At 35.4% G+C, this 23,809-nt stretch overlaps 1 protein-coding gene across 2 annotated transcripts; it reads right to left on the reverse strand.

The window, feature by feature from the left end:
* Positions 1 to 683: 683 nt before the first annotated feature.
* Positions 684 to 23,548, reverse strand: LOC131129245 (dipeptidyl peptidase 9-like). Of its 2 annotated transcripts, XM_058072565.1 has the most exons (21): positions 23,414 to 23,547; positions 20,915 to 21,005; positions 19,519 to 19,766; positions 17,758 to 17,870; positions 16,037 to 16,222; positions 15,766 to 15,934; positions 13,832 to 13,942; positions 13,623 to 13,751; positions 12,241 to 12,302; positions 12,073 to 12,173; positions 10,097 to 10,283; positions 9,849 to 10,008; positions 8,766 to 8,845; positions 7,280 to 7,450; positions 6,926 to 7,061; positions 6,640 to 6,785; positions 4,823 to 4,969; positions 4,602 to 4,754; positions 4,384 to 4,526; positions 3,082 to 3,193; positions 684 to 1,749 (listed from the first exon to the last, which is right to left on the reverse strand). In XM_058072565.1, the coding sequence occupies exons 2-21, from the start codon at positions 20,968 to 20,970 to the stop codon at positions 1,657 to 1,659; spliced, it is 2,703 nt and encodes a 900-aa protein (XP_057928548.1). In that variant the 5' UTR covers positions 20,971 to 21,005; positions 23,414 to 23,547; the 3' UTR covers positions 684 to 1,656. The 2 variants fall into 2 exon arrangements, with proteins under 2 accessions (XP_057928548.1, XP_057928549.1); XM_058072566.1 differs by lacking the exon at positions 684 to 1,749 and having other exon boundaries at positions 4,380 to 4,526; positions 23,414 to 23,548.
* Positions 23,549 to 23,809: the final 261 nt, after the last annotated feature.

Here is a 23,809-nt window from a genome sequence, read left to right on the forward strand (position 1 = left end):
GCCCGCGCAAGTTTGATATGGATGCTGTATGGTATCATGTACCAAGAAAAAATTATTACTATTAATTATTATTATTAATTATTATTTACATATTGCGCAACTGCAGGGTCTTGAGACACATGCTAACGCGCAAACTAGAGAGCTAGCGTCCTAAACGGTAGCCTTCAAGTTATTTCCTTTCAACTTAAATAGCCAAAAACTTACCACTTCCACACGGATAGGGAGGATAACTATTAACAGTTATTTAACCTTTAACATGAACATTAATCAAACGTAATAATTTTTTCTGGGTACATGATACCATACAGCATCCATATCAAACTTGCGCGGGGCCGCACTAACATTAAACTTTCATATCAAGGCGGGGGCCTCAAACTAGTGTCCTGCGGGCCACAGATGGCCCACGGGCCGCGTGTTTGAGACCCCTGATGTAGATGCTGTCTGGTATCATGTACCCAGAAAAAATTATTACGTTTGATTAATGTTCATGTTAAAGGTTAAATAACTGTTAATAGTTATCCTCCCTATCCGTGTGGAAGTGGTAAGTTTTTGGCTATTTAAGTTGAAAGGAAATAACTTGAAGGCTACCGTTTAGGTGGCTAGCTCTCTAGTTTGCGAGTTAGCATGTGTCTCAAGACCCTGCAGTTGCGCAATATGTTGTAAATAAAAAGAGTATAAATGTGACTATAGTCGTGTTTTGTCATGTCTACAGGGCTCTAATAATGCTTTGTTCATTTTAATCTGAAAAAAATAATTTGTCTACCCACCAACTATATGTGGTTTCTTAAGTTTTTATTATTTGCCGTTTTATTATTATTATTATATTTATTTATTACTGATTGATTGATTTTCTTTATTCTTGATTTGTTTATTTATTTTTCATCTTATTTTGTGTAGAAAAATAAAAATTAAGATCAGAGCTTTTCTTGTAGAAAATTGGAACCAAAGCGAAGTTTTTTAATTTTTTTTGTTTTTTTGGGGGGGGGAAACCTGATGCGGCCCAATCTCACCCAGACCCGAGCTCCAGTGGCCCCCAAGTAAATTGAGTTTGAGACCCCTGCACTAATGCTTTATGAAAAAAAAAAAAAAACACAATGTGGAGTTTAACATACCATAAATCCCTTTAAGAACAAAGTCAATCAATATATTTACAGTTTATGGCCATCAGGCACAAATACAAAGCAATATAATGTCATAATTAAAAAAAAAAAAGTGGCATGTGTTTTACACATCCTGCTTGTTACATGTTACATGTGTTTGATTCGATCACCTGTGAGATAATCTTTGGTAATAATAATAATTTGAAACAATAACAATAACTTATACCGGGTTACAATATAATGGAAATTGATGAAAATGTCCTAAATGTTTCTATGTATCTTTTCCAATTACTTCTCCACAGCACTGTTACGTCTCCTTTAAAGTACGCCGGGGAACAAAAAGGGGAACAAATATCTTTTCGCCTGTGTTTTTGTCATTTTAACATAAAAAAAAAATTATAAATATTTAGTTGCATGACAGATTTTTAGAAAAGCTACCGTAAATAAAGGAAAAATGACGAGCTCACCAAAATCCATATAATGACCAGAACTAACCAGAATGCAAAGCAGCTGCCCCCTGGTGGAAAGTCAGCAAAGTGAAAACTGCAGACAAGGTTCAGAGGTTCTGCTGGAGGAAGTGGAGCAGCGTGATCTCGTAGTGTTCTCCAGACTCTGGACACCTAATGCTGTGGCGTTCATTGGGGTACACCTAAAGATGGTTAAAAAAATTGAACATGCATCAGATTACAATTGAATGCATCACATAATCAGTTCACAGTTCCACATGTCCAAAAGGAGTAGGAAGAAGCAAAGCTTATTAAATCCTACCCCTCCATCTGGTACTTTTACAATCAGTAACTGTTACATTTGTTCACTTCCTGCTTTCCTAATATAGTTTAAGTTTTTTTTTTTTAATTTAATTTAATATGAGCATCCAATGCCATAATGGGTACCATAGTAAGTGTCAATATAGTGATATATATAGCACATCATGACTGGTTCAAGACGCTTCATCCTTGTATTTAGCAAACATCAACTGCTTTTTTTGAAGTAATATTTTATCTATGTATGTATTTATTCCTTCATTTTTATTTTTTCTGTTTTTATTGAAGCCAAACCAAATTTACAAATGGTCTCAAAATATAGGATAGAAATTTTCCAATAGTTATTATTTTTATTTAAGTCATTCTAGTTGTTTTTTTTTGTAGAATTTTATTTTACAATTATTTGTATTATTTTATTTACGACTTTTATTTACGTCTTTCTTATTTTGGAATTATTTGTATTATTTTGTAGACTTATTTAAGTTATTTTTGCTTTTGAATTATTTCTATTTTTTGCCATTTATTTATATTTATATTTATATTTATATTTATATTTATATTTATATTTATATTTATATTTATATTTATATTTATATTTATATTTATATTTATATTTATATTTATATTTATATTTATATTTATATTTATATTTATATTTATATTTATTTCATTTATTATTCATTTATTTATTTAATAAAGTGATTTTTGTTTTTGAATTATTTTTTGAATTATTGATATAATTGTTGTAGACTTTTATTTCATTCATTTTTATTTTGGAATATTTGTTTTATGATTTATAAGACTTTTAAGTCATTTTAATTTTTGAATTATTTCTAAAGTTTCCTTTTTTTAAATTCTTTGTATCTTTTTTTTTTTTTTAGATTTTTGTCATTTAAACTTTTCTGTATTTTTATTATTTTTTAGACTCATATTTAAGTTTTATTTTTTAGACTATGAAGTATTTTTTTTTCTTTTGTCACGTACCAAAGTACTCGGTGATATGAGCATCCAATGACATAATGGGTACCATAGTAAGTGTCAATATAGTGATATAAAAATAGTGACATTTTTAGCTAATTGCTTATTTTTAGCCTTATGCATTATTTTAGCTGTTTAAGATATATATGCTTTCTTTTGTATTAAACCTGCTTAAAACATTTTTGGGAAGGGGGTGTAAAGGCTTAAACTAGTGTACATTTAAAACTACTGTCTCCTACCTGAAGGTTGTATGGTTTCCCTGCCCGGATAAGTTGGGACACCAGGAAGTTGGTGTGAAAAAAGTGCACATTCTCGTCGAGAAACCCATGCAGGATCAGTAGCCTGTTTGGTCTGTGGGGAATAACAGCAGGTTATGTCATGTTTTATACATCGCTCTAGAACAGGGGTGTCCAAAGTGTGGCTTGGGGGCCATTCAAAGCCACTAACTGTTTTATTATTGGGCCAGCGGAATATTCTAAAAATATAACTCAACAAAAAAACAAACAAAAAACACAATAGCTGGCTGCATGGTGATGCACAAGTGGTTAGCGCGCAGGCCACACAGCTAGGAGACCCGTGTTCGATTCCACCCTCAGCCATCTCTATGTGTGGAGTTTGCATGTTCTCCCCGTGCATGCGCTTTTTTTCTACTGCTTTTTCCTCACGAGGGTCACAGAGGGTGCTGGAGCCTATCCCAGCTGTCTTTGGGCGAGAGGCGGGGTACACCCTGGACTGGTCGCCAACCAATCACAGGGCACATATAGACAAACAACCATTCACACTCACATTCATACCTATGGACTATTTGGAGTCGCTAATTAACCTAGCATGTTTTTGGAATGTGGGAGGAAACCGGAGTACCCGGAGAAAACCCACGACTCCACACAGGGATGGCCGAGGATGGAATTGAACTCGGGTGTCCTAACTGTGAAGCCTGTGTGCTAACCACCCGGCCTCTGTGCAGCCCTGGTTCAGTATATTTTTCATCAAAATAGTAGTCATGCCAAAATGTTGTGTTGCTGCTGGATGTTCACAGTATCCGAGTGATACTCTCGCGGGGGTGCTGGAGCCTATCCCAGTAATCGAGAGGCGGAGTACACCCTGGACTGGTGGCCAGCCAATCACAGGGCACATATAGACAAACAACCATTCACACTCACATTCATACCTATGGACAATTTGGAGTCGCTAATTAACCTAGCATGTTTTTGGAATGTGGGAGGAAACCGGAGTACCCGGAGAAAACCCACGCATGCACGGGGAGAACATGCAAACTCCACACAGAGAGATGGCCGAGGATGGAATTGAACTCGGGTCTCCTAGCTGTGAAGCCTGTGTGCTAACCACCCGGCCTCTGTGCAGCCCTGGTTCAGTATATTTTTCATCAAAATAGTAGTCATGCCAAAATGTTGTGTTGCTGCTGGATGTTCACAGTATCCGAGTGATACTGTCGTAGGGGGTGCTGGAGCCTATCCCAGCTGTCTTCAGGCGAGAGAGGCGGGGTACACCCTGGACTGGTGGCCATTAGGGAACTTACTTACTCATTAGGGAACTTGTTGACATGCAGGGCAACAGAGCAGGCCTCGTAGCCCACTTGGTTGTTTTCGGGGGTGCCCAAGTACCGCTCGGTGTAACCGGTGTCGTACGCCATCCACAAAGTCACCGGTGCACCCGCGATGGAAACCTGAATGAACCACAACAATATTCTCTTATTCTAATATAATATAATATTTTTTTTCTGCAAAAATCTAGTGTTTACCTTGAAGATATCGGGTCTGTGAATGAGGCCCATGAGCGAGAGGAAGCCCCCATACGACCACCCATGAATGGCAACGCGATTCAAGTCCACAAACTTGTACTTGTCTGCCACATAGTGCAAACCTTCCACCTGGTCTTCGATCTCCACCTGACCCTGAAAACGAGATAATAATGATAAAATTGATGCTTTCATGGAACCTGCGTACAAAAGGCAAGCAATACCATTTTGTCCTTCACGGCTCCTTCAAACTCGAGTCCTCTCTGACAGGAGCCCCGCCCATCGATGATGAGCACAGCGTAACCAAGACTTGCTAGTATGCTTAGCTGCTGGTACTTCACACCCTTATACGAGTTATTCACCAACTGGACCTGGCAGAAAAGGAATATGTCTCTGGTAAAAAAACACTAAAAACATATTAAAGAGGAACTATTATGTATATGGCGCGGTGGTCGAGTGGTTAGCGCGCAGACCTAACAGCTAGGAGACCAGGGTTCAATTCATGCGTGGGTTTTCTCCGGGTACTCCGGTTTCCTCCCACATTCCAAAAACATGCTAGGTTAATTAGCGACTCCAAATTGTCCATAGGTATGAATGTGAGTGTGAATGGTTGTTTGTCTATATGTGCCCTGTGATTGGCTGGCCACCAGTCCAGGGTGTACCCCGCCTCTCTCGCCCGAAGACGGCTGGGATAGGCTCCAGCACCCCCACAACAGTATCACTGGGATACTGTGAACATCCAGCAGCAACACAACATTTTGGCATGACTACTATTTTGATGAAAAATATACTGAACCAGGGCTGCACAGCTGCCGGGTGGTTAGCACACACGCAGGCTTCACAGCTAGGAGACCCGAGTTCAAGTCCAAAATTAAAAATTAAAAATTAAAAATTAAAAATTAAAAATTAAAAATTAAAAATTAAAAATTAAAAATTAAAAATTAAAAATTAAAAATTAAAAATTAAAAATTAAAAATTAAAAATTAATCAGAAAGGCAGGAAGTGAACAAATGTAACAGTTACTGATTGTAAAAGTACCAGATGGAGCGGTAGGATTTAATAAGCTTTGCTTCTTCCTACTCCTTTTGGACATGTGGAACTGTGAACTGATTATGGGATGCGTTCAATTGTAATCTGATGCATGTTCAAATGAAATAAAACCATTATGATGGGCTATATATATATATCACTATATTGACAGTTACTATGGTACCCATTATGTCATTGTATGGTCATATCACCTTGTACTTCAGTACAAGGTGCATTATTAAAAAAACAAAAAAAAATGTATTATGGAAAGCAGGAAGTGAACAAAATTAAAAATTAAAAATTAAAAATTAAAAATTAAAAATTAAAAATTAAAAATTAAAAATTAAAAATTAAAAATTAAAAATTAAAAATTAAAAATTAAATCAGAAAGGCAGGAAGTGAACAAATGTAACGGTTACTGATTGTAAAAGTACCAGAGGGAGGGGTAGGATTTAATAAGCTTTGCTTCTTCCTACTCCTTTTGGACATGTGGAACTGTGAACTGATTATGTGATGCATTCAATTGTAATCTGATGCATGTTCAAATGAAATAAAAGCATTATGATGGGCTATATATATATATATCACTATATTGACACTTACTATGGTACCCATTATGTCATTGGATGCTCATATCACCTTGTACTTTGGTACGAGGTGCATTATTAAAAAAAACAAAAAAAATGTATTATGGAAAGCAGGAAGTGAACAAAATAAAAAATAAAAAATAAAAAATAAAAAATAAAAAATAAAAAATAAAAAATAAAAAATAAAAAATAAAAAATAAAAAATAAAAAATAAAAAATAAAAAATAAAAAAATAAAAATTAAAAATTAAAAATTAAAATAAAAAAATAAAAAATAAAAAATTAAAGAAATGAAACCATTACCATTAAACAAAAGAGCAATACACATTCAACTATCCATCATAGGAAACACGTAACAGGTTCTTGAATAGATCACGACAACAACCAAGATACAAACAATATGAAATGAGAATAATGATCTCAAACCTGAGGGCCACCGTAGACAAAGACAACTGTGGGATATTTCCTCCCCGGGACCAAGTTGTCTGGTTTGTACAAGAGGCCGTAAATCTGGAAGCCAGACTTCCCTAAGAAGCTAAAGATCTCAGGATGAGTGTAATTGGGCGGGTAGCCTGCAAGTAAAAGTGAATGTATTGGTGAATTAATTTGTAAAACACATTATCGATGTTTATTATCGATTAACATGGGAGAGAAAACATGCATATTTAATATATCACAAATGAAAAACATATATATATATATATTTTAGTACCAGAGGGCTCCATCAGACTTGCCCAGAACTCAGGCTCTTTGTGCAGCGGGTTGTCGTCTTTGCTATTCAGTTTGTAGACATGAACACAGGGTGTGCTGGTCAGGCTGCTGTAGTGGCTGACAAACATGTCAAATGTCTGTGCAAAAGGACAAAAGTGGGACACAAATGAATGAAATCAGAAAAACAAAGCGATTAAAGCAATTAAATTAAAATTAAATTTAGCATCTGTGCTATTTAACAGTAGGAGTTGGAAACAGAAAAAAAATAACCGCATGTCAGTGTGAGCGGAAAAAATGATTAATTCTCCAACTTAGTGTTACGCCGCTGTGTGTGTGTGTGTGTGCACGTACGTACATGGCTCACAGAGCAGCTGTGGGAGAAACCAGGCTTTGTGAGTCGAACAATTTCCCCCGGAGACTCATAGCTCACAACGTACAAGTGATGCTCCAGCGGTGAGTCTTTGGTTCCCTGGAAGTACACCAGCTTGTCTCTCTCGTCCACCCAAATCTGAGGATTGGATGACCGCTGTATCAAATCAAGCATAAAACACAAGTCAGAAGAATATAAATTACTATTTTTTTATTAGCATCATCACTTTTCCTGCAAGGACATGCAACACAAAGTGCTTTACAGAATTAAAAACAATTACCACAATTAAAAAGAAAAACAATTACAAAGCCACTATGAGCTGGAAACCTCATATTACAAATATATACAACATAAAGTGGCCAGAAATATTACAATATTAAACAAAGCAAAAATTTGTTCTCAATCAGAAATCACTCCACACTCTTTATTGCTCTCTGGTTCTACCATATCTTACTTATTGTGTGGAAATATGGGATAATAACTATAAAAAAAATCTTCACTCGCTAAATGTACTGCAAAAAAGGCCAGTAAGGATAATTCATAATGCCGCCTACAGAGAACATACTAACTCCTTATTTCTAAAATCACTTATCTTACTATGGTACCCATTATGTAATTGGATGCTCATATCATATTAAAAAAAAAATAAATAAAAAAAATAAAAATAAAAAAATAAAAAATAAAAAATAAAAAATAAAAAATAAAAAATAAAAAATAAAAAATAAAAAATAAAAAATAAAAATACAAAATACAAAATACAAAATAAAAAATAAAAAATAAAAAATAAAATGGATTGAGTAAGGAAGTCAAACAATGCACAATGATGAGCCAATTCAAGAAACAATACAAGCAGTTGATGTTTGCTAAATACAAGGATGAAGAGTCTTGAACCAGTCATGATGTGCTATATATATCACTATATTGACACTTACTATGGTACCCATTATGGCATTGGATGCTCATATCACCTCCTACTTCGGTACGTGACAAAAATAAAATAAAAAATAAAAACAAAAAAAAAGTAAAATAATTTTTTTTTTTACATTTTTAAATAAAAAACTTTTTTTTTTAATTTTTAAAAAATTCACAATTAAAAAATTTAAAAAATGTACAATTAAAAAAAAACTTAAACTAGATTAGGAAAGCATGAAGTGAACAAATGTAACAGTTACTGATTGTAAAAGTACCAGATGGAGGGGTAGGATTTAATAAGCTTTGCTTCTTCCTACTCCTTTTGGACATGTGGAACTGGGAACTGATTATGGGATGCATTCAATTGTAATCTGATGCATGTTCAAATGAAATAAAACCATGACCATTACCATACTTATTCTACTGTAATAAAATGTATGGGAGTGCATCCATTGTAGCACAAGGACCACCTGTATTTACCAAATGAGCGAGGCTTCATGACTAGTTAATTTGAACAATACAAAAGCATATTATACAGACGTGAACACATATATACAACCTTTGCGCCTTGAGTGGCCAACACCTCCCACTCTCCACTGGTTAGTGCCACCTCCTCCTTGATTGGACACTTGAAATTATCTGGTGAAATCACGTAAAGACAACTGGTTACAAAGTACACAAACAGTGGGGGACATGAGCAACATGGTGTTAATTTAGATTTAGATGTAGACAGACTTGCTATGAATAGTATACTGTATAGCAGGGGTCTCAAACATGCGGCACTAGTTTGAGGCCCCCGCCTTGATATGAAAGTTTAATGTTAGTGCGGCCCGCGCAAGTTTGATATGGATGCTGTATGGTATCATGTACCCAGAAAAAATTATTACGTTTGATTCATGTTCATGTTAAAGGTTAAATAACTGTTAATAGTTATCCTCCCTATCCGTGTGGAAGTGGTAAGTTTTTGGCTATTTAAGTTGAAAGGAAATAACTTGAAGGCTACCGTTTAGGTCGCTAGCTCTCTAGTTTGCGAGTTAGCATGTGTCTCAAGACCCTGCAGTTGCGCAATATGTTGTAAATAAAAAAAAGTATAAATGTGACTATAGTCGTGTTTTGTCATGTCTATAAAAAAAGATTAAAAAAAAGATAAAGAATTATCTCTCAGAAAATACTTAGCAAAATAGGTATAAATCGGGGGTCTCAAACATGCAGCCCGCGGGCCAACTGTGGCCCGCAGGACACTACTTTGAGGCCTCCGCCTTGATATGAAAGTTTTAATGTTAGTGCGGCCCGCGCAAGTTTGATATGGATGCTGTATGGTATCATGTACCCAGAAAAAATTATTACGTTTGATTCATGTTCATGTTAAAGGTTAAATAACTGTTAATAGTTATCCTCCCTATCCGTGTGGAAGTGGTACGTTTTTGGCTATTTAAGTTGAAAGGAAATAACTTGAAGGCTACCGTTTAGGTCGCTAGCTCTCTAGTTTGCGAAAAAGTTTGTATATTTTTCTGTTTTTAATAAATGTGTTGTTGTTTTTTTTGGAAAACCTGATGCGGCCCAGCCTTGCCCAGACCCTAGCTCCAGTGGCCCCCAGGTAAATTGAGTTTGAGACCCCTGCTGTATAGTAATAATAATATACCTGCAGAGTGTGTGTATCCTCTGTTCCAGTTGTAACTGCCACGTTCTAACACAGCGGTGACCTTGTAGAGGTGGCAAAACCCCGTTTTGGACTCGTTTACAGTGATGAATGTAAACTCTTCGTCGCTGCTTTGGATGAACGGATGGAAGATATCATGGACCTAAAACAAAACAAATGTCACATGACTTCCTTTCCGTATTACCGACGTACATAGCGTTGATGGAAGACCATGCATCCCATTTACAAACATTGATCCAGATGTCACTGGTCTGTTGGTAAATGATGAGAGGGTGAACGGTGTCTCCCGGAGCATCAAGGCGCTGCAGACGCTGCGGCCCAGTGGTCTCGTCGTGGTCCACAGGGATGAAAAGCGAAGGAGGCAAGAGGACCAACTGGAGATGCTGCTGGCGTCGGTCCATCATGGCCGCCCATGCACTGACAGAGGAGACAAAGTGTCATCACATGATCTTGTGTACTTCGGTATTTTGGATGAGCATTGAATGTATGCAATTATATTATCACTCATTACTCATTCATTCATTTTCTACCGCTTGTAAAATATTTTTTTTTAATTTTCCAAATATTTCAACTTTCTTGAAAAATTTCTTTTAGTAATATTATGATTTTATTCACATAATATTAGAACTTTTCCCCCAACCTAATTTATTTTAGACATATTTTTATTCATTTATTCATTTTCTACCGCTTTTCCTCACAAAGGTCGCTGGGAGGAAACCGGAGAACCCGGAAAAAAACCCACGCATGCACTGGGAGAACATGGAAACTCCACACAGAGATGGCCGAGGGTGGAATTGAACCCTGGTCTCCCAGCTGTGAGGTCTGCACGCTAACCACTTGACCGCTGTGAAGCCCTGGTTCAGTATATTTTTCATCAAAATAGTAGTCATGCTAAAATGTTGTGTTGCTGCTGGATGTTCACAGTATCCGAGTGATACTGTCGTGGGGGTGCTGGAGCCTATCCCAGCTGTTGTCGGGCAAGAGAGGCGGGGTACACCCTGGACTGGTGGCCAGCCAATCACAGGACACATATAGACAAACAACCATTCACACTCACATTCATACCTATGGATAATTTGGAGTCGCTAATTAACCTAGCATGTTTTTGGAAACCGGAGTACCCGAAGAAAACCCCAAATTTTAAATTTTCCAAATATTTCAACTTTCTTCAAAATTTTCTTTTTAGTAATATTATGATTTTATTCACATAATATTAGAACTTTTTCCCCAACCTAATTTTCAAAAAATTACATATCTATTTCACAATTTTACAACTTTGAAGAATATTCTTTAATATTTCCAGTCATTGCTTCTAAAATGACATTATTTTTTTCATAATATTACAAGTTTATTCTCGTCAAATTTCCAATTTTTTTTCTCTCAATATTTTGACTTTATTCTTGCAAAATTACAGCTGATTTTCCAGTTCTGTTAACTATTTCAACTTTCTTCTTGTAAGTTTCTATGCCGCTTATCCTCACTAGGATTGTGGGGGTATGCTGGAGCCTATCCCAGCTGACTTCTGGTGAGAGGCAGGGTACACCCTGGACTGGTGGCCAGCCAATCACAGGGCACATATAGACAAACAACCATTCACACTCACATTCATACCTATGGACAATTTGGAGTCGCTAATTAACCTAGCATGTTTTTGGAATGTGGGAGGAAACCGCAGTACCCGGAGAAAACCCACGCATGCACGGGGAGAACATGCAAACTCCACACAGAAATGGCCGAGGGTGGGGAAAGACAAAATAAGAAACCAAAAAGTTACCACTTCCACACAAAATAGGAGGAGAACTCATTCATTCATTCATTTTCTACCGCTTGTCCTCACAAGGGTCGCAGGGGTGCTGGAGCCTATCCCAGCTGTCTTCGGGCAAGAGAGGCGGGGTTCACCCTGGACTGGTGGCCAGCCAGCCAATCACAGGGCACATATAGACAAACAACCATTCACACTCACATTCATACCTATGGACAATTTGGAGTCGCTAATTAACCTAGCATGTTTTTGGAATGTGGGAGGAAACCGGAGTACCCGGAGAAAATCCACGCATGCACGGGGAGAATATGCAGGGTGGGAATTGAACCCTGGTCTCTTGCTGTCCGTTATGACTATTTTTTTGTAAAGTAATAATTAATAATAATGATAATTATTACCTCTATATTTATGTATGATTAGCCTGTAGTTGTTGTTCAAACTCACTATCGTCCATCTTTAGTCCAGCCAGCTCTAGTGATGTATTCAGCACCGGGGAACAAAGTGGCGAAGGGCACAGGCAGCTCCTTTTCCTGCGTGCTGATAATCTAGTAGGAAAGAAAATATGGATCAAAATAAAACTCTTTCAGTTTTCTGGAACGAGTGAGGACTTACTTTGCCGAGACTGTCAGTCTTGATTTGAAGTAATTTCAGAGTAATTGCCGGATTCTTGCTGCCTGGAAATAAACATATTGTAACAAAAGAGTAGTGGTGCCTCAATGTGGGAAAAATTGGTGAATCACAGTTTCATAAAAACAATTTACAAACACGCGGCCCGTGGGCCAAATGTGGCCCGTTTGATTCATGTTCATGTTAAAGGTTAAATAACTGTTAATAGTTATCCTCCCTATCCGTGTGGAAGTGGTAAGTTTTTGGCGATTTAAGTTGAAAGGAAATAACTTGAAGGCTACCGTTTAGGTCGCTAGCTCTCTAGTTTGCGAGTTAGCATGTGTCTCAAGACCCTGCAGTTGCGCAATATGTTGTAAATAAAGAGTATAAATGTGACTATAGTCGTGTTTTGTCATGTCTATAAAAAAAGATTAAAAAAGATAAAGAATTATCTCTCAGAAAATACTTAGCAAAATATGTATAAATCAGGGGTCTCAAACATGCGGCCCGCGGGCCAAATGTGGCCCGCAAGACACTAGTTTGAGGCCACCGCCTTGATATGAAAGTTTAATGTCAGTGCGGCCCGCGCAAGTTTGATATGGATGCTGTATGGTATCATGTACCCAGAAAAAATTATTACGTTTGATTCATGTTCATGTTAAAGGTTAAATAACTGTTAATAGTTATCCTCCATATCCGTGTGGAAGTGGTAAGTTTTTGGCTATTTAAGTTGAAAGGAAATAACTTGAAGGCTACCGTTGAGGTCGCTAGCTCTCTAGTTTGCGAGTTAGCATGTGTCTCAAGACCCTGCAGTTGCGCAATATGTTGTAAATAAAAAGAGTATAAATGTGACTATAGTCGTGTTTTGTGTTTCGTGTTTTACTGTAGCTCACTAACAAGGTTTATTAGTGATGTAAACAATAATAATAGCATTGTAAATGTAACATAGGGGTGCTATTTCATGTCTACAGGGGTCTAATAATGCTTTGTTCATTTTAATCTGAAAAAAATAATTTGTCTACCCACCAACTATATGTGGTTTCTTAAGTTTTTAGTATTTGCCCTTTTATTATTATTATTATTATTATTATTATATTTATTTATTACTGATTGATTGATTTTCTTTATTCTTGATTTATTTATTTTTCATCTTATTTTGTGTAGAAAAATAAAAATTAAGATATTTGAGAACAGTGGAATGTTTTATCAGAGCTTTTATTGTAGAAAATCGGAACCAAAGCACTGAAAAAGTTTGTATATTTTTCTGTTTTTAATAAATGCGTTTTTTTTTTTTTTGGAAAACCTGATGCGGCCCAGCCTTGCCCAGACCCTAGCTCCAGTGGCCCCCAGGTAAATTGAGTTTGAGACCCCTGGCCTTTACCAAGTACCTGCACGTGGATATCGGTACACATCGGTGTTGCACTCCTCCAGAGCTGGAGATGGGACGTGGATGACATCAACCTCAGACTCATCAACTTCCTCATAGAGAATCTGTATTGCTTTTCCGCCATCTGACTCTGAGACGGAAATATAAACAAACAATAACTTTGAATTGCAACGCATCAACAAAGACATCAAACCTTTGCAAATGACTCACCATGCTGTGCAACCGGACGCCACCAGTATGCCGTGAAACGGTTAAATTCTTCTTGAGTGACAAAAGAGGCAACACCGGCTGTTTTGGCATCCTCGTTTGGTTTGTCAATGCCTAAAAGTCATTTCCAACACAGTGGCCGAATCAAATCAACTTTATTTGTATAACACTTTTCCTGCAAGGACATGCAACACAAAGTGCTTTGCAGAATTAAAAACAATTACCACAATTAAAAAGAAAAACAATTACTAAGAAAACTCCTCCCTCCCACCCTCCAAACTAGACACACAACCACCCACCCTCCCACCCACTCACACACACTAGGGAGACATGGCATGGCCGTCCACACTGGGAGGAGCCGCAGGCCGTGGCATCGGGGGACCAGTACCCGGGCCCCCCGACTCCGAAAGACGGGCGGAACCCCACATCAAAAGGGAGGAACCCCCAGTCGGCTGGGTCGAAGGGACCCAAGTACAGCACCCCCTCAGCAGACCCGACACAGCCCCCAGTGTGGAGGACCCCCCCTGACGAAACAATTGAGTTAAAAGCTAAAGACTAAGAGCATAAAATAGGACTAAAAAGATTTTTTTTAAGTTTAAAATATTAGTTAAAAGCCTGATATTAAAAAGGTGTGTCTTTAATCTTCTTTTAAAAATATTAATATTAAAAATATCAATAAATATTAATATTTATGTATTTGTACTAATAATTTAAATCATTTATTCTAAATATTTAATTTATTGAATTATTTATTTATTAATGTAATTATTTATTTAATTATTTATTTAGTTGTTTATTTAATAATTCATTAAATTATTTATTTAGTTATGTATTTAATTATTTATTAAATTATTTAAATAATTTAGTCTAAATTATTTAAATTTTTTGTACAAAATACTGTTTACGATGTAAAAAATATCAATAAATATTAATATTTATGTATTGTACAAATAATTAAAAAAATATTTCTAAATTATTCAATTTATTAAATTATCTATTAATTATTTATGAATTTAATTATTTATTAAATTATTGCTCTAATTATTTATTAAATTATTTAAATACTTTATTCTAAATTATTAAAATTATTTGTACAACTTACTGTTTACGCTGTACATTGTTCATATTTGATGTCATCTATTTATTCCCCACATTATTATTTATTATTTATTATTACACGGGAGCCAGGCAACGACATTTCGTTGTTAAAAGCTAAAGACTAAGAACATAAAATAGGACTAAAAAGATTTTTTTTTTTAAGTTTATAATATTAGTTAAAAGCCTGATATTAAAAAGGTGTGTCTTTAATCTTCTTTTTAAAATATCAATCTTTAAAATATCAATAAATATTAATATTTATGTATTTGTACAAATAATTTAAATAATTTATTCTAAATGTATTCTAAATTATAAAATAGGACTAAAAAGATTTTTTTAAATAAAAACGTTTAAAATATTAGTTAAAAGCCTGATATTAAAAAGGTGTGTCTTTAATCTTCTTTTAAAAATATCAATATTAAAAAATATATATAAATATTAATATTTATGTATTTGTACAAATAATGTAAATAATTTATTCTAAATTATTTAATTTATTAAATTATTTATTATGTATTTATTTATTAAATTTTTCATTTAATTATTTATTAAAAAATAAATAATTGATTCTAAATTATTTAAATCATTTGTACAACTTACTGTTTACGCTGTACATTGTTCATATTTTATGTCATCTATTTATTCCCCACATTATTATTTATTTTTTATTATTACACGGGAGCCAGGCAACGACATTTCGTTGTTAAAAGCTAAAGACTAAGAGCATAAAATAGGACTAAAATGATTTAAAAAAAAAAAAAGTTTAAAATATTAGTTAAAAGCTATGTCAATGTCTGTGTCTATGAACAAAGTGCAATACTGTAAGACTGATTTCTGACCTTTATGACAAAAGGTGAGCCTTTTTTCTTCATTCGTCTTGATATTGGTCACCCAAATGTCATTATTGTGGATAAAGCTGATGACGTCATCATCGGTGGGGCAGATTTTGGCATCCATGCGGGTGCCTGAACACTGGGTCATTATCTCAAAAGGATCCATGGGAATCTTCTGAGTAGACACAAAAGCGAAATCTTTCAACATGTGTAACCGTGTTTGATTACGGTAAAGGTAATCTATGAGAAAGTGTGACTTTCATATTTGGGAACTCACTTGGGAACTCACGTCGGCTTCATTTTTCAAACCATCAAAGCACCAGTAGAGACTGTTGTTGGCCTGGAACAGAAAGAGGCCCCTGGATGGGTGGTAGTCATAGGATGTGATGCCAGACACCCCCAAGCGCTTCCTCTCTCGTAGAAGCTCCTCCTCCCGAGAGATGGTCTTGTTGCGAGGGCTGGTCTGGGATCAGGGTTTAGAGGTGAGACAAGTGATAGAAAGCAATGCATACAAAACAAAATTAAAAAAAGTGTTCTGAGAAAATTCATTCATTTTCTACCGCTTTTCCTCACAAGGGTTAACTAACCTAGGGGTTAATTAACCTAGCATTAGGGTTAATTAACCTAGCATGTTTTTTGGAATGTGGGAGGAAACCGGAGTACCTGAAGAAAACCCACGCATGCACGGGGAGAACATGCAAACTCCACACAGAGATGGCCGACGATGGAATTGAACTCGGGTCTCCTAGCTGTCAAGCCTGTGTGCTAACCACTCGTCCACTGTGCAGCCCTGGTTCAGTATATTTTTCATCAAAATAGTAGTCATGCCAAAATGTTGTGTTGCTGCTGGATGTTCACAGTATCCGAGTGATACTGTTGTGGGGGTGCTGGAGCCTATCCCAGCTGTCTTCGGGCAAGAGAGGCGGGGTACACCCTGGACTGGTGGCCAGCCAATCACAGGGCACATATAGACAAACAACCATTCACACTCACATTCATACCTATGGACAATTTGGAGTCGCTAATTAACCTAGCATGTTTTTGGAATGTGGGAGGAAACCGGAGTACCCGGAGAAAACCCACGCATGCACGGGGAGAACATGCAAACTCCACACAGAGATGGCCGACGATGGAATTGAACTTGAGTCTCCTAGCTGTAAAGCCTGTGTGCTAACCACTCGTCCACTGTGCAGCCCTGGTTCAGTATATTTTTCATCAAAATAGTAGTCATGCCAAAATGTTGTGTTGCTGCTGGATGTTCACAGTATCCGAGTGATACTGTCGTGGGGGTGCTGGAGCCTATCCCAGCTGTCTTCGGGCAAGAGAGGCAGGGTACACCCTGGACTGGTGGCCAGCCAATCACAGGGCACATATAGACAAACAACCATTCACACTCACATTCATACCTATGGACAATTTGGAGTCGCTAATTAACCTAGCATGTTTTTGGAATGTGGGAGGAAACCGGAGTACCCGGAAAAAACCCACGCATGCACGGGGAGAACATATAAAACTCCACACAGATATAGACAAACAACCATTCACACTCACATTCATACCTATGGATATGGGAGCCAGGCAACGACATTTCGTTGGCAATTTCACTACTGTGTTTTTGTGCAATGACAATAAAGGGAGTCTATCTATCTATCTATCTATGGCCGAGGGTGGAATCGAACCCTGGTCCTCCGAGCTCCTAGCTAACCACACGCTAGCCAGCCAATCACAGGGCACATATAGACAAACAACCATTCACACTCACATTCATACCTATGGACAATTTGGAGTGGGTTTTGAGTTGTTTTTTGAAAATGGGAAGGTCGAGACAAGCATGGAGCGAATAGGGAAAAGAGTGATGAGAGCGATGGAGAAGGCTCCGTCTCCCCAGAATTTATCGGAATTTATTCGGAAATTAGCCTTTTATGTTCGGTGTCTTCATTGTGATGGTAATAATATAACACCTTGATGGCAGTAATTACTAGAATAAAGCATGCGTACCTTAAAGTGATCCAGAATATGCTTCCATGACAGAATAAGAAGGGCCTCTTTGCGTATCTTCCTGGGAATATCGGCGTAGAGTAATGAGTTTTCCCTCCTAGGGTATGGCATGCCTACAGTAAGAGATAAAAATATCAAGAAATATTCATATTTATGTATTGTACAAATAATTTAAATAATTTATTCTAAATTATTTAATTTATTAAATTATTTATTAATTATGTATTTATTAATTATTTATTAAATTATTTAAATAATTTATTCTAAATTATTAAAATCATTTGTACAACTTAGTTATTAGTTAAAAGCCTGATATTAAAAAGGTGTGTCTTTAATATTCTTTTAAAAATATCAATATTAAAAATATCAATAAATATTCATATTTATGTATTGTACAAATAATTTAAATAATTCATTCTAAATTATTTAATTCATTAAATTATTTATTAATTATGTATTGATTTAATTATTTTTTAATTATTTATTAAATTATTTATTAAATTATTTAAATAATTTAGAATAAATTATTAAAATTATTTGTAGAAATTACTGTTTACGCTGTACATTGTTCATATTTGATGTCATCTATTTATTCCCCACATTATTATTTATTTTTTATTATTACACAGGAGCCAGGCAACGACATTTAGTTATTAAAAGCTAAAGACTAAGAGCATAAAATAGGACTAAAAAGATTTAAAAAAAAAAGTTTAAAATATTAGTTAAAAGCCTGATATTAAAAAGGTGTGTCTTTAATATTCTTTAAAAAATATCAATATTAGAAATATCAATAAATATTCATATTTATGTATTGTACAAATAATATAAAAAATTTATTCTAAATTATTTAATTTATTAAATTATTTATTAATTATGTATTTATTAATTTAATTATTTTTTTATTATTTATTAAATTATAAAAATAAATTATTCTAAATTATTTATATTATTTGTACAACTTACTGTTTACGCTGTACATTGTTCATATTTGATGTCATCTATTTATTCCCCACATTAGTATTTATTATTTATTATTACACGGGAGCCAGGCAACGACATTTCGTCGTTAAAAGCTAAAGACTAAGAACATAAAATAGGACTAAAAAGATTTAAAAAAAAAAAAGTTTAAAATATTAGTTAAAAGCCTGATATTAAAAAGGTGTGTCTTTAATATTCTTTAAAAAATATCAATATTAAAAATATCAATAAATATTCATATTTATGTATTGTACAAATAATTTAAATAATTTATTCTAAATTATTTAATTTATTAAATTATTTATTAACTATGTATTTATTAATTTAATTATTTTATTATTTTTTTTATTATTTATTAAATTATTTGAATAATTTATTCTAAATTATTTAAATTATTTGTACAACTTACTGTTTACGCTGTACATTGTTCATATTTGATGTCATCTATTTATTCCCCACATTATTATTTATTTTTTATTATTACACGGGAGCCAGGCAACGACATTTTGTCGTTAAAAGCTAAAGACTAAGAGCATAAAATAGGACTAAAAAGATTTTTAAAAAAAAGTTTAAAATATTAGTTAAAAGCCTGATATTAAAAAGGTGTGTCTTTAATCTTCTTTTAAAAATATCAATATTAAAAATATCAATAAATATTCATATTTCTGTATTTGTACAAATAATTTAAATAATTTATTCTAAATTATGTAATTAATTTATTAATTATGTATTTATTAATTTAATAATTTAATTTATTACATTATTCCATGCAACCAAGATTACCAAGGAAGTAGATGCGATGGGAATGCGGGCTGGCCTCGTCCTTCTTCTGTACGAAGCAGAAGTCGTGCGGCGCCTTGCTGACGAGCGAGCTCATGTTCTTGCGGCTCCCGTGAATGATTTTTCGCAGATCCGCCCACGTGTGCTTTTGCACCTGGAAGGGGGTCGAATTCACATCGTCCATCTCCACCACTTCTGTGCTCTCCGAGAGCTCATCCAATACGGGCATGCCTGCCAGCGCCTCTCTGATGCTGCAGACATAAACAATAGCACTCAAAAATATAGATTTTTTTTTTTTTTTTACTTTTTTTTATGATTTAGACCAAATTGCTTTTCTTTCTATAACATGTGTTTATCGTCACCATCAATTTGTGCAATCACTGTGCAATACTAACGCTCTAAATGCAATATATTAAGTTTTTATATTAAGTATTTCTATAATGCTTCATATTAACTCACTAGCAACATATCAGTGTATAGACTGGTCATATATTTCAGGTGGTAATTTGCATTATTAGAGCCCTGTAGACATGACAAAACACGACTATAGTCACATTTATACTCTTTTTATTTACAACATATTGCGCAACTGCAGGGTCTTGAGACACATGCTAACTCGCAAACTAGAGAGCTAGCGACCTAAACGGTAGCCTCCTAGTTATTTCCTTTAAACTTAAATAGCCAAAAACTTACCACTTCCACACGGATAGGGAGGATAACTATTAACAGTTATTTAACCTTTAACATGAACATTAATCAAACGTAATAATTTTTAGATTTTATTTCTAAAATCACAAATACTTCAACTTGCTGATATAGTTCATCTTCAAACAGCTAAAATAATGCATGAGGCTAAAAACAACCAATTAGCCAAAAATGTCATCAATGTAAAAAAAATTAAAATTTAAAAATTTAAAAATTTAAAAATTTAAAAATTTAAAAATTTAAAAATTTAAAAATTTAAAAATTTAAAAATTTAAAAATTTAAAAATTTAAAAATTTAAAAATTTAAAAATTTAAAAATTTAAAAATTTAAAAATTTAAAAATTTAAAAATTAAACATTTAAAAATTTTTAAAATTTTTAAAATGGAAAAAAGGAAACATTGAAATTTTTTATTTTTTTAAGTTTTAACATTTTTAAATTATTTTTTTATTTTACAATTAAAAAATTAACTTAAACTAGATTAGGAAAGCAGGAAGTGAACAAATGTAACAGTTACTGATTGTAAAAGTACCAGATGGAGGGGTAGGATTTAATAAGCTTTGCTTCTTCCTACTCCTTTTGGACATGTGGAACTGGGAACTGATTATGTGATGCATTCAATTGTAATCTGATGCATGTTCAAATGAAATAAAACCATTACCATTACCATAAATGTATTAAAAATGATGCCAAACCTGTCCTGGTTGTATTCTTTCTTGTCTTCAGTTTTCAGCCTCTTGACCAGGTGCATAAACCATTGGATAGCCTTGAACCAGTCTTGGCTCCCTGAAGAACAGAAAGTTCATCAATGACAAGAAGACTGTCAAAAATAGCAAAAATAATCATCATAACAAGAACCTAGTCTAACTGAAAAAAAAATAAACATCAATTGGGAAGAATAACACCCTAATCTAAGCTCACATGCTATCGACAGGTAAACTGTTGCCGTTACTGGGATGATGGGCCCGTTCGGAAAACATATCCGTATGCTGCTTCATCCTGGAGCTGCGGCTCTTCATCCAAACACCGCCAACAATCCCGCAGGTTGATTCTGCCCCGAGAGTCTCACTGCGTGTGATTGCTGCATGACGCGGACACTTGGACGTCTGTGTCAGTACGCTGGAAAATGTCACATGTCCATGCCACATTTTTACTAAGGCTTGTATACTGCAAGCTGTTTTGTTGCCTGGATCTCCAAGTTCCACTCGACGTCATTCCCAGGACGAGCAATTGATGTGTGATATTGACAAAAAGCCTAAAAAAAATGGCGATGACTTCAAATTTATACCTATAAAATTAAAGATTTGAATAATGCTCCAAAGATATGAATTAAAGTGTATACAATAAAGTGAGGCAGCGCGGTGGAGTAGTGATTAGCATGTCTGCCTCACAATCTCCATTGGAATCTCATTGTGCTCACGTGTTCCCTTAACATTCCCGACCCAGCATATTCCCGCAAATATTCATTCATTTTCTACCGCTTTTTCCTCACGAGGGTCGCGGAGGGTGCTGGAGCCTATCCCAGCTGTCTTCGGGCGAGAGGCGGGGTACACCCTGTACTGGTGGCCAGTCAATCACAGTCAAATCACATATAGACAAACAACCATTCACACTCATATTCATACTTATGGACAATATGGAGCCGCTAATTAACCTAGCATGTTTTTGGAATGTGGGAGGAAACCGGAGTACCCGGAAAAAAAAAACACGCATGCACGGGGAGAACATGCAAACTCCACACAGAGATGGCTGAGGATGGAATCGAACTCGGGTCTCCTAGCTGTGAAGCCTGTGTGCTAACCACTCGTCCACTGTGCAGCGCTGGTTCAGTATATTTTTCATCAAAATAGTAGTCATGCCAAAATGTTGTGTTGCTGCTGGATGTTCACAGTATCCGAGTGATACTGTTGTGGGGGTGCTGGAGCCTATCCCAGCTGTCTTAGAGTGAGAGAGGCGGGGTACACCCTGGACTGGTGGCCAGCCAATCACAGGGCACATATAGACAAACAACCATTCACACTCACATTCATACTTATGGACAATTTGGAGTCGCTAATTAACCTAGCATGTTTTTGGAATGTGGGAGGAAACCGGAGTAAAACCCACGCATGCACGGGGAGAACATGCAAACTCCACACAGATATGATTCCGAGGGTGGAATCGAACCCTGGTCCTCCTAGCTGTGAGGTCTGCGCGCTAACCACTCATCCACCCTCCTGTTTTCCTTAAAAATATAGATTTTATCTGCAGAAAATGAATCTCATTCACCATAAATCGATAATAATTTAAGAATAATGAAATGAAAACTGAATAATGTTTTAAACTGATATTTTTTTCATCAAGCGTTGTGTTTACCACTTATTCAGCGGTCCTTGAACACACCACTGTTGTGCTGTGACTGTACTACATGACTCCCATTCATTAGCAACGAGTGCCTATACTTTGTATAGTTTAAATGTGTTTCGTAAGTGTGTGAGACATATTTAGGGCTTAAACCTGGAGGGGAGGGTTGTAAAGTTGTTGATATACTGTAGTTATATTGTGTATACTGTTGTAGTAATATATTGTTAAAATGTTCATATAGATATTTGTTAAGAATTATTTGCGCTTTCGTTTTACTCTGATTCAAATTACGATCAACAAATGAAAGTGTCGAATACCAAAAATTAGCAACATCAGCGACCTCTACTGACCAGCGGCGAGATGCCATCTTTTGGGGGGAAACAAGCACAGAGATGCATCATGGGACATGTAGTTTAAAATCACTGTGACGCAGCAAAGACGGTATTTTGTAGATATTTATATTGTTTTCAAACGTCTATGTACCAAATAACGAATTTAAAAAAGGCGTGGGCTTCGACGGTATGTTCGGTATGTTATTTGCTGCTGTTTCTGAGTATTTCTTAGGTAGTTTCTACCCAGCCCAAAAAAAACTTAGTTTCAGTTTCAATAACTTGACACCGCCTACGTAGCAAAATACGCCAAACGGTTGTAAATGGGTTTCAAAACATTGTTTCATTTTAAAGTGTTTACACTTTACATAAACTTACGGTACGGTGGTCACGTCGCTTTAGCTGACAACATATGCTAACATGCTAACCTAGCAAAACACCACTTCAAAGATTTTTTTTTTAAAAGTGAAACTAATTCCGCTTTTACTCTTACAAGCTCCGATTAAACAACAATGTACTTACTCGATGACGTGCTGATGTCCACTTCTGTGGGCTGGAGAATTCATTAAAACATCTTATAAACAAAAGTAAACAGGAAGTTCACAGTGGAAGCAGACAGATTGAGTCGAATATCGATGTCATCGATAATAGCCTAACTGTAATAAATCGATACCGGGTTGATGTGATCGATATTTAGAGCTCGAGAGTAGTAGTGTTTACTTCTGCTCGTTTGTATGTGATTATTTTGTCTTAAAATGTTCAATATTTTCATTTCCTGTAATTCGTGGTCACGTGTTTTGTGCTGATTATAATCATTAAAATTATTCAAGTGTCTTGAACAAAAATGTAAAAAAGTATCAGTATCGTGGATACCGAACCTATATTTACTTGGTATCTGATCAATATCGACATTTGCAT

This window comes from Doryrhamphus excisus, chromosome 5 (assembly GCF_030265055.1).
Source record: "Doryrhamphus excisus isolate RoL2022-K1 chromosome 5, RoL_Dexc_1.0, whole genome shotgun sequence".
Taxonomy (NCBI): Eukaryota; Metazoa; Chordata; class Actinopteri; order Syngnathiformes; family Syngnathidae; genus Doryrhamphus; species Doryrhamphus excisus.

Bases quoted from the DNA above. Each gene is read 5' to 3' on its own strand.
- LOC131129245 (XM_058072565.1), bottom strand. From the start codon at position 20,970: ATGCACCTGGTCAAGAGGCTGAAAACTGAAGACAAGAAAGAATACAAC. The intron at 12,303-13,622 runs GTACTTGGTAAA...GTTTATTTCCAG, and splicing joins GTACCGATATCCACGTGCAG to GCAGCAAGAATCCGGCAATT. The intron at 8,846-9,848 runs GTATATTATTAT...TGATTTCACCAG, and splicing joins AGGATACACACACTCTGCAG to ATAATTTCAAGTGTCCAATC.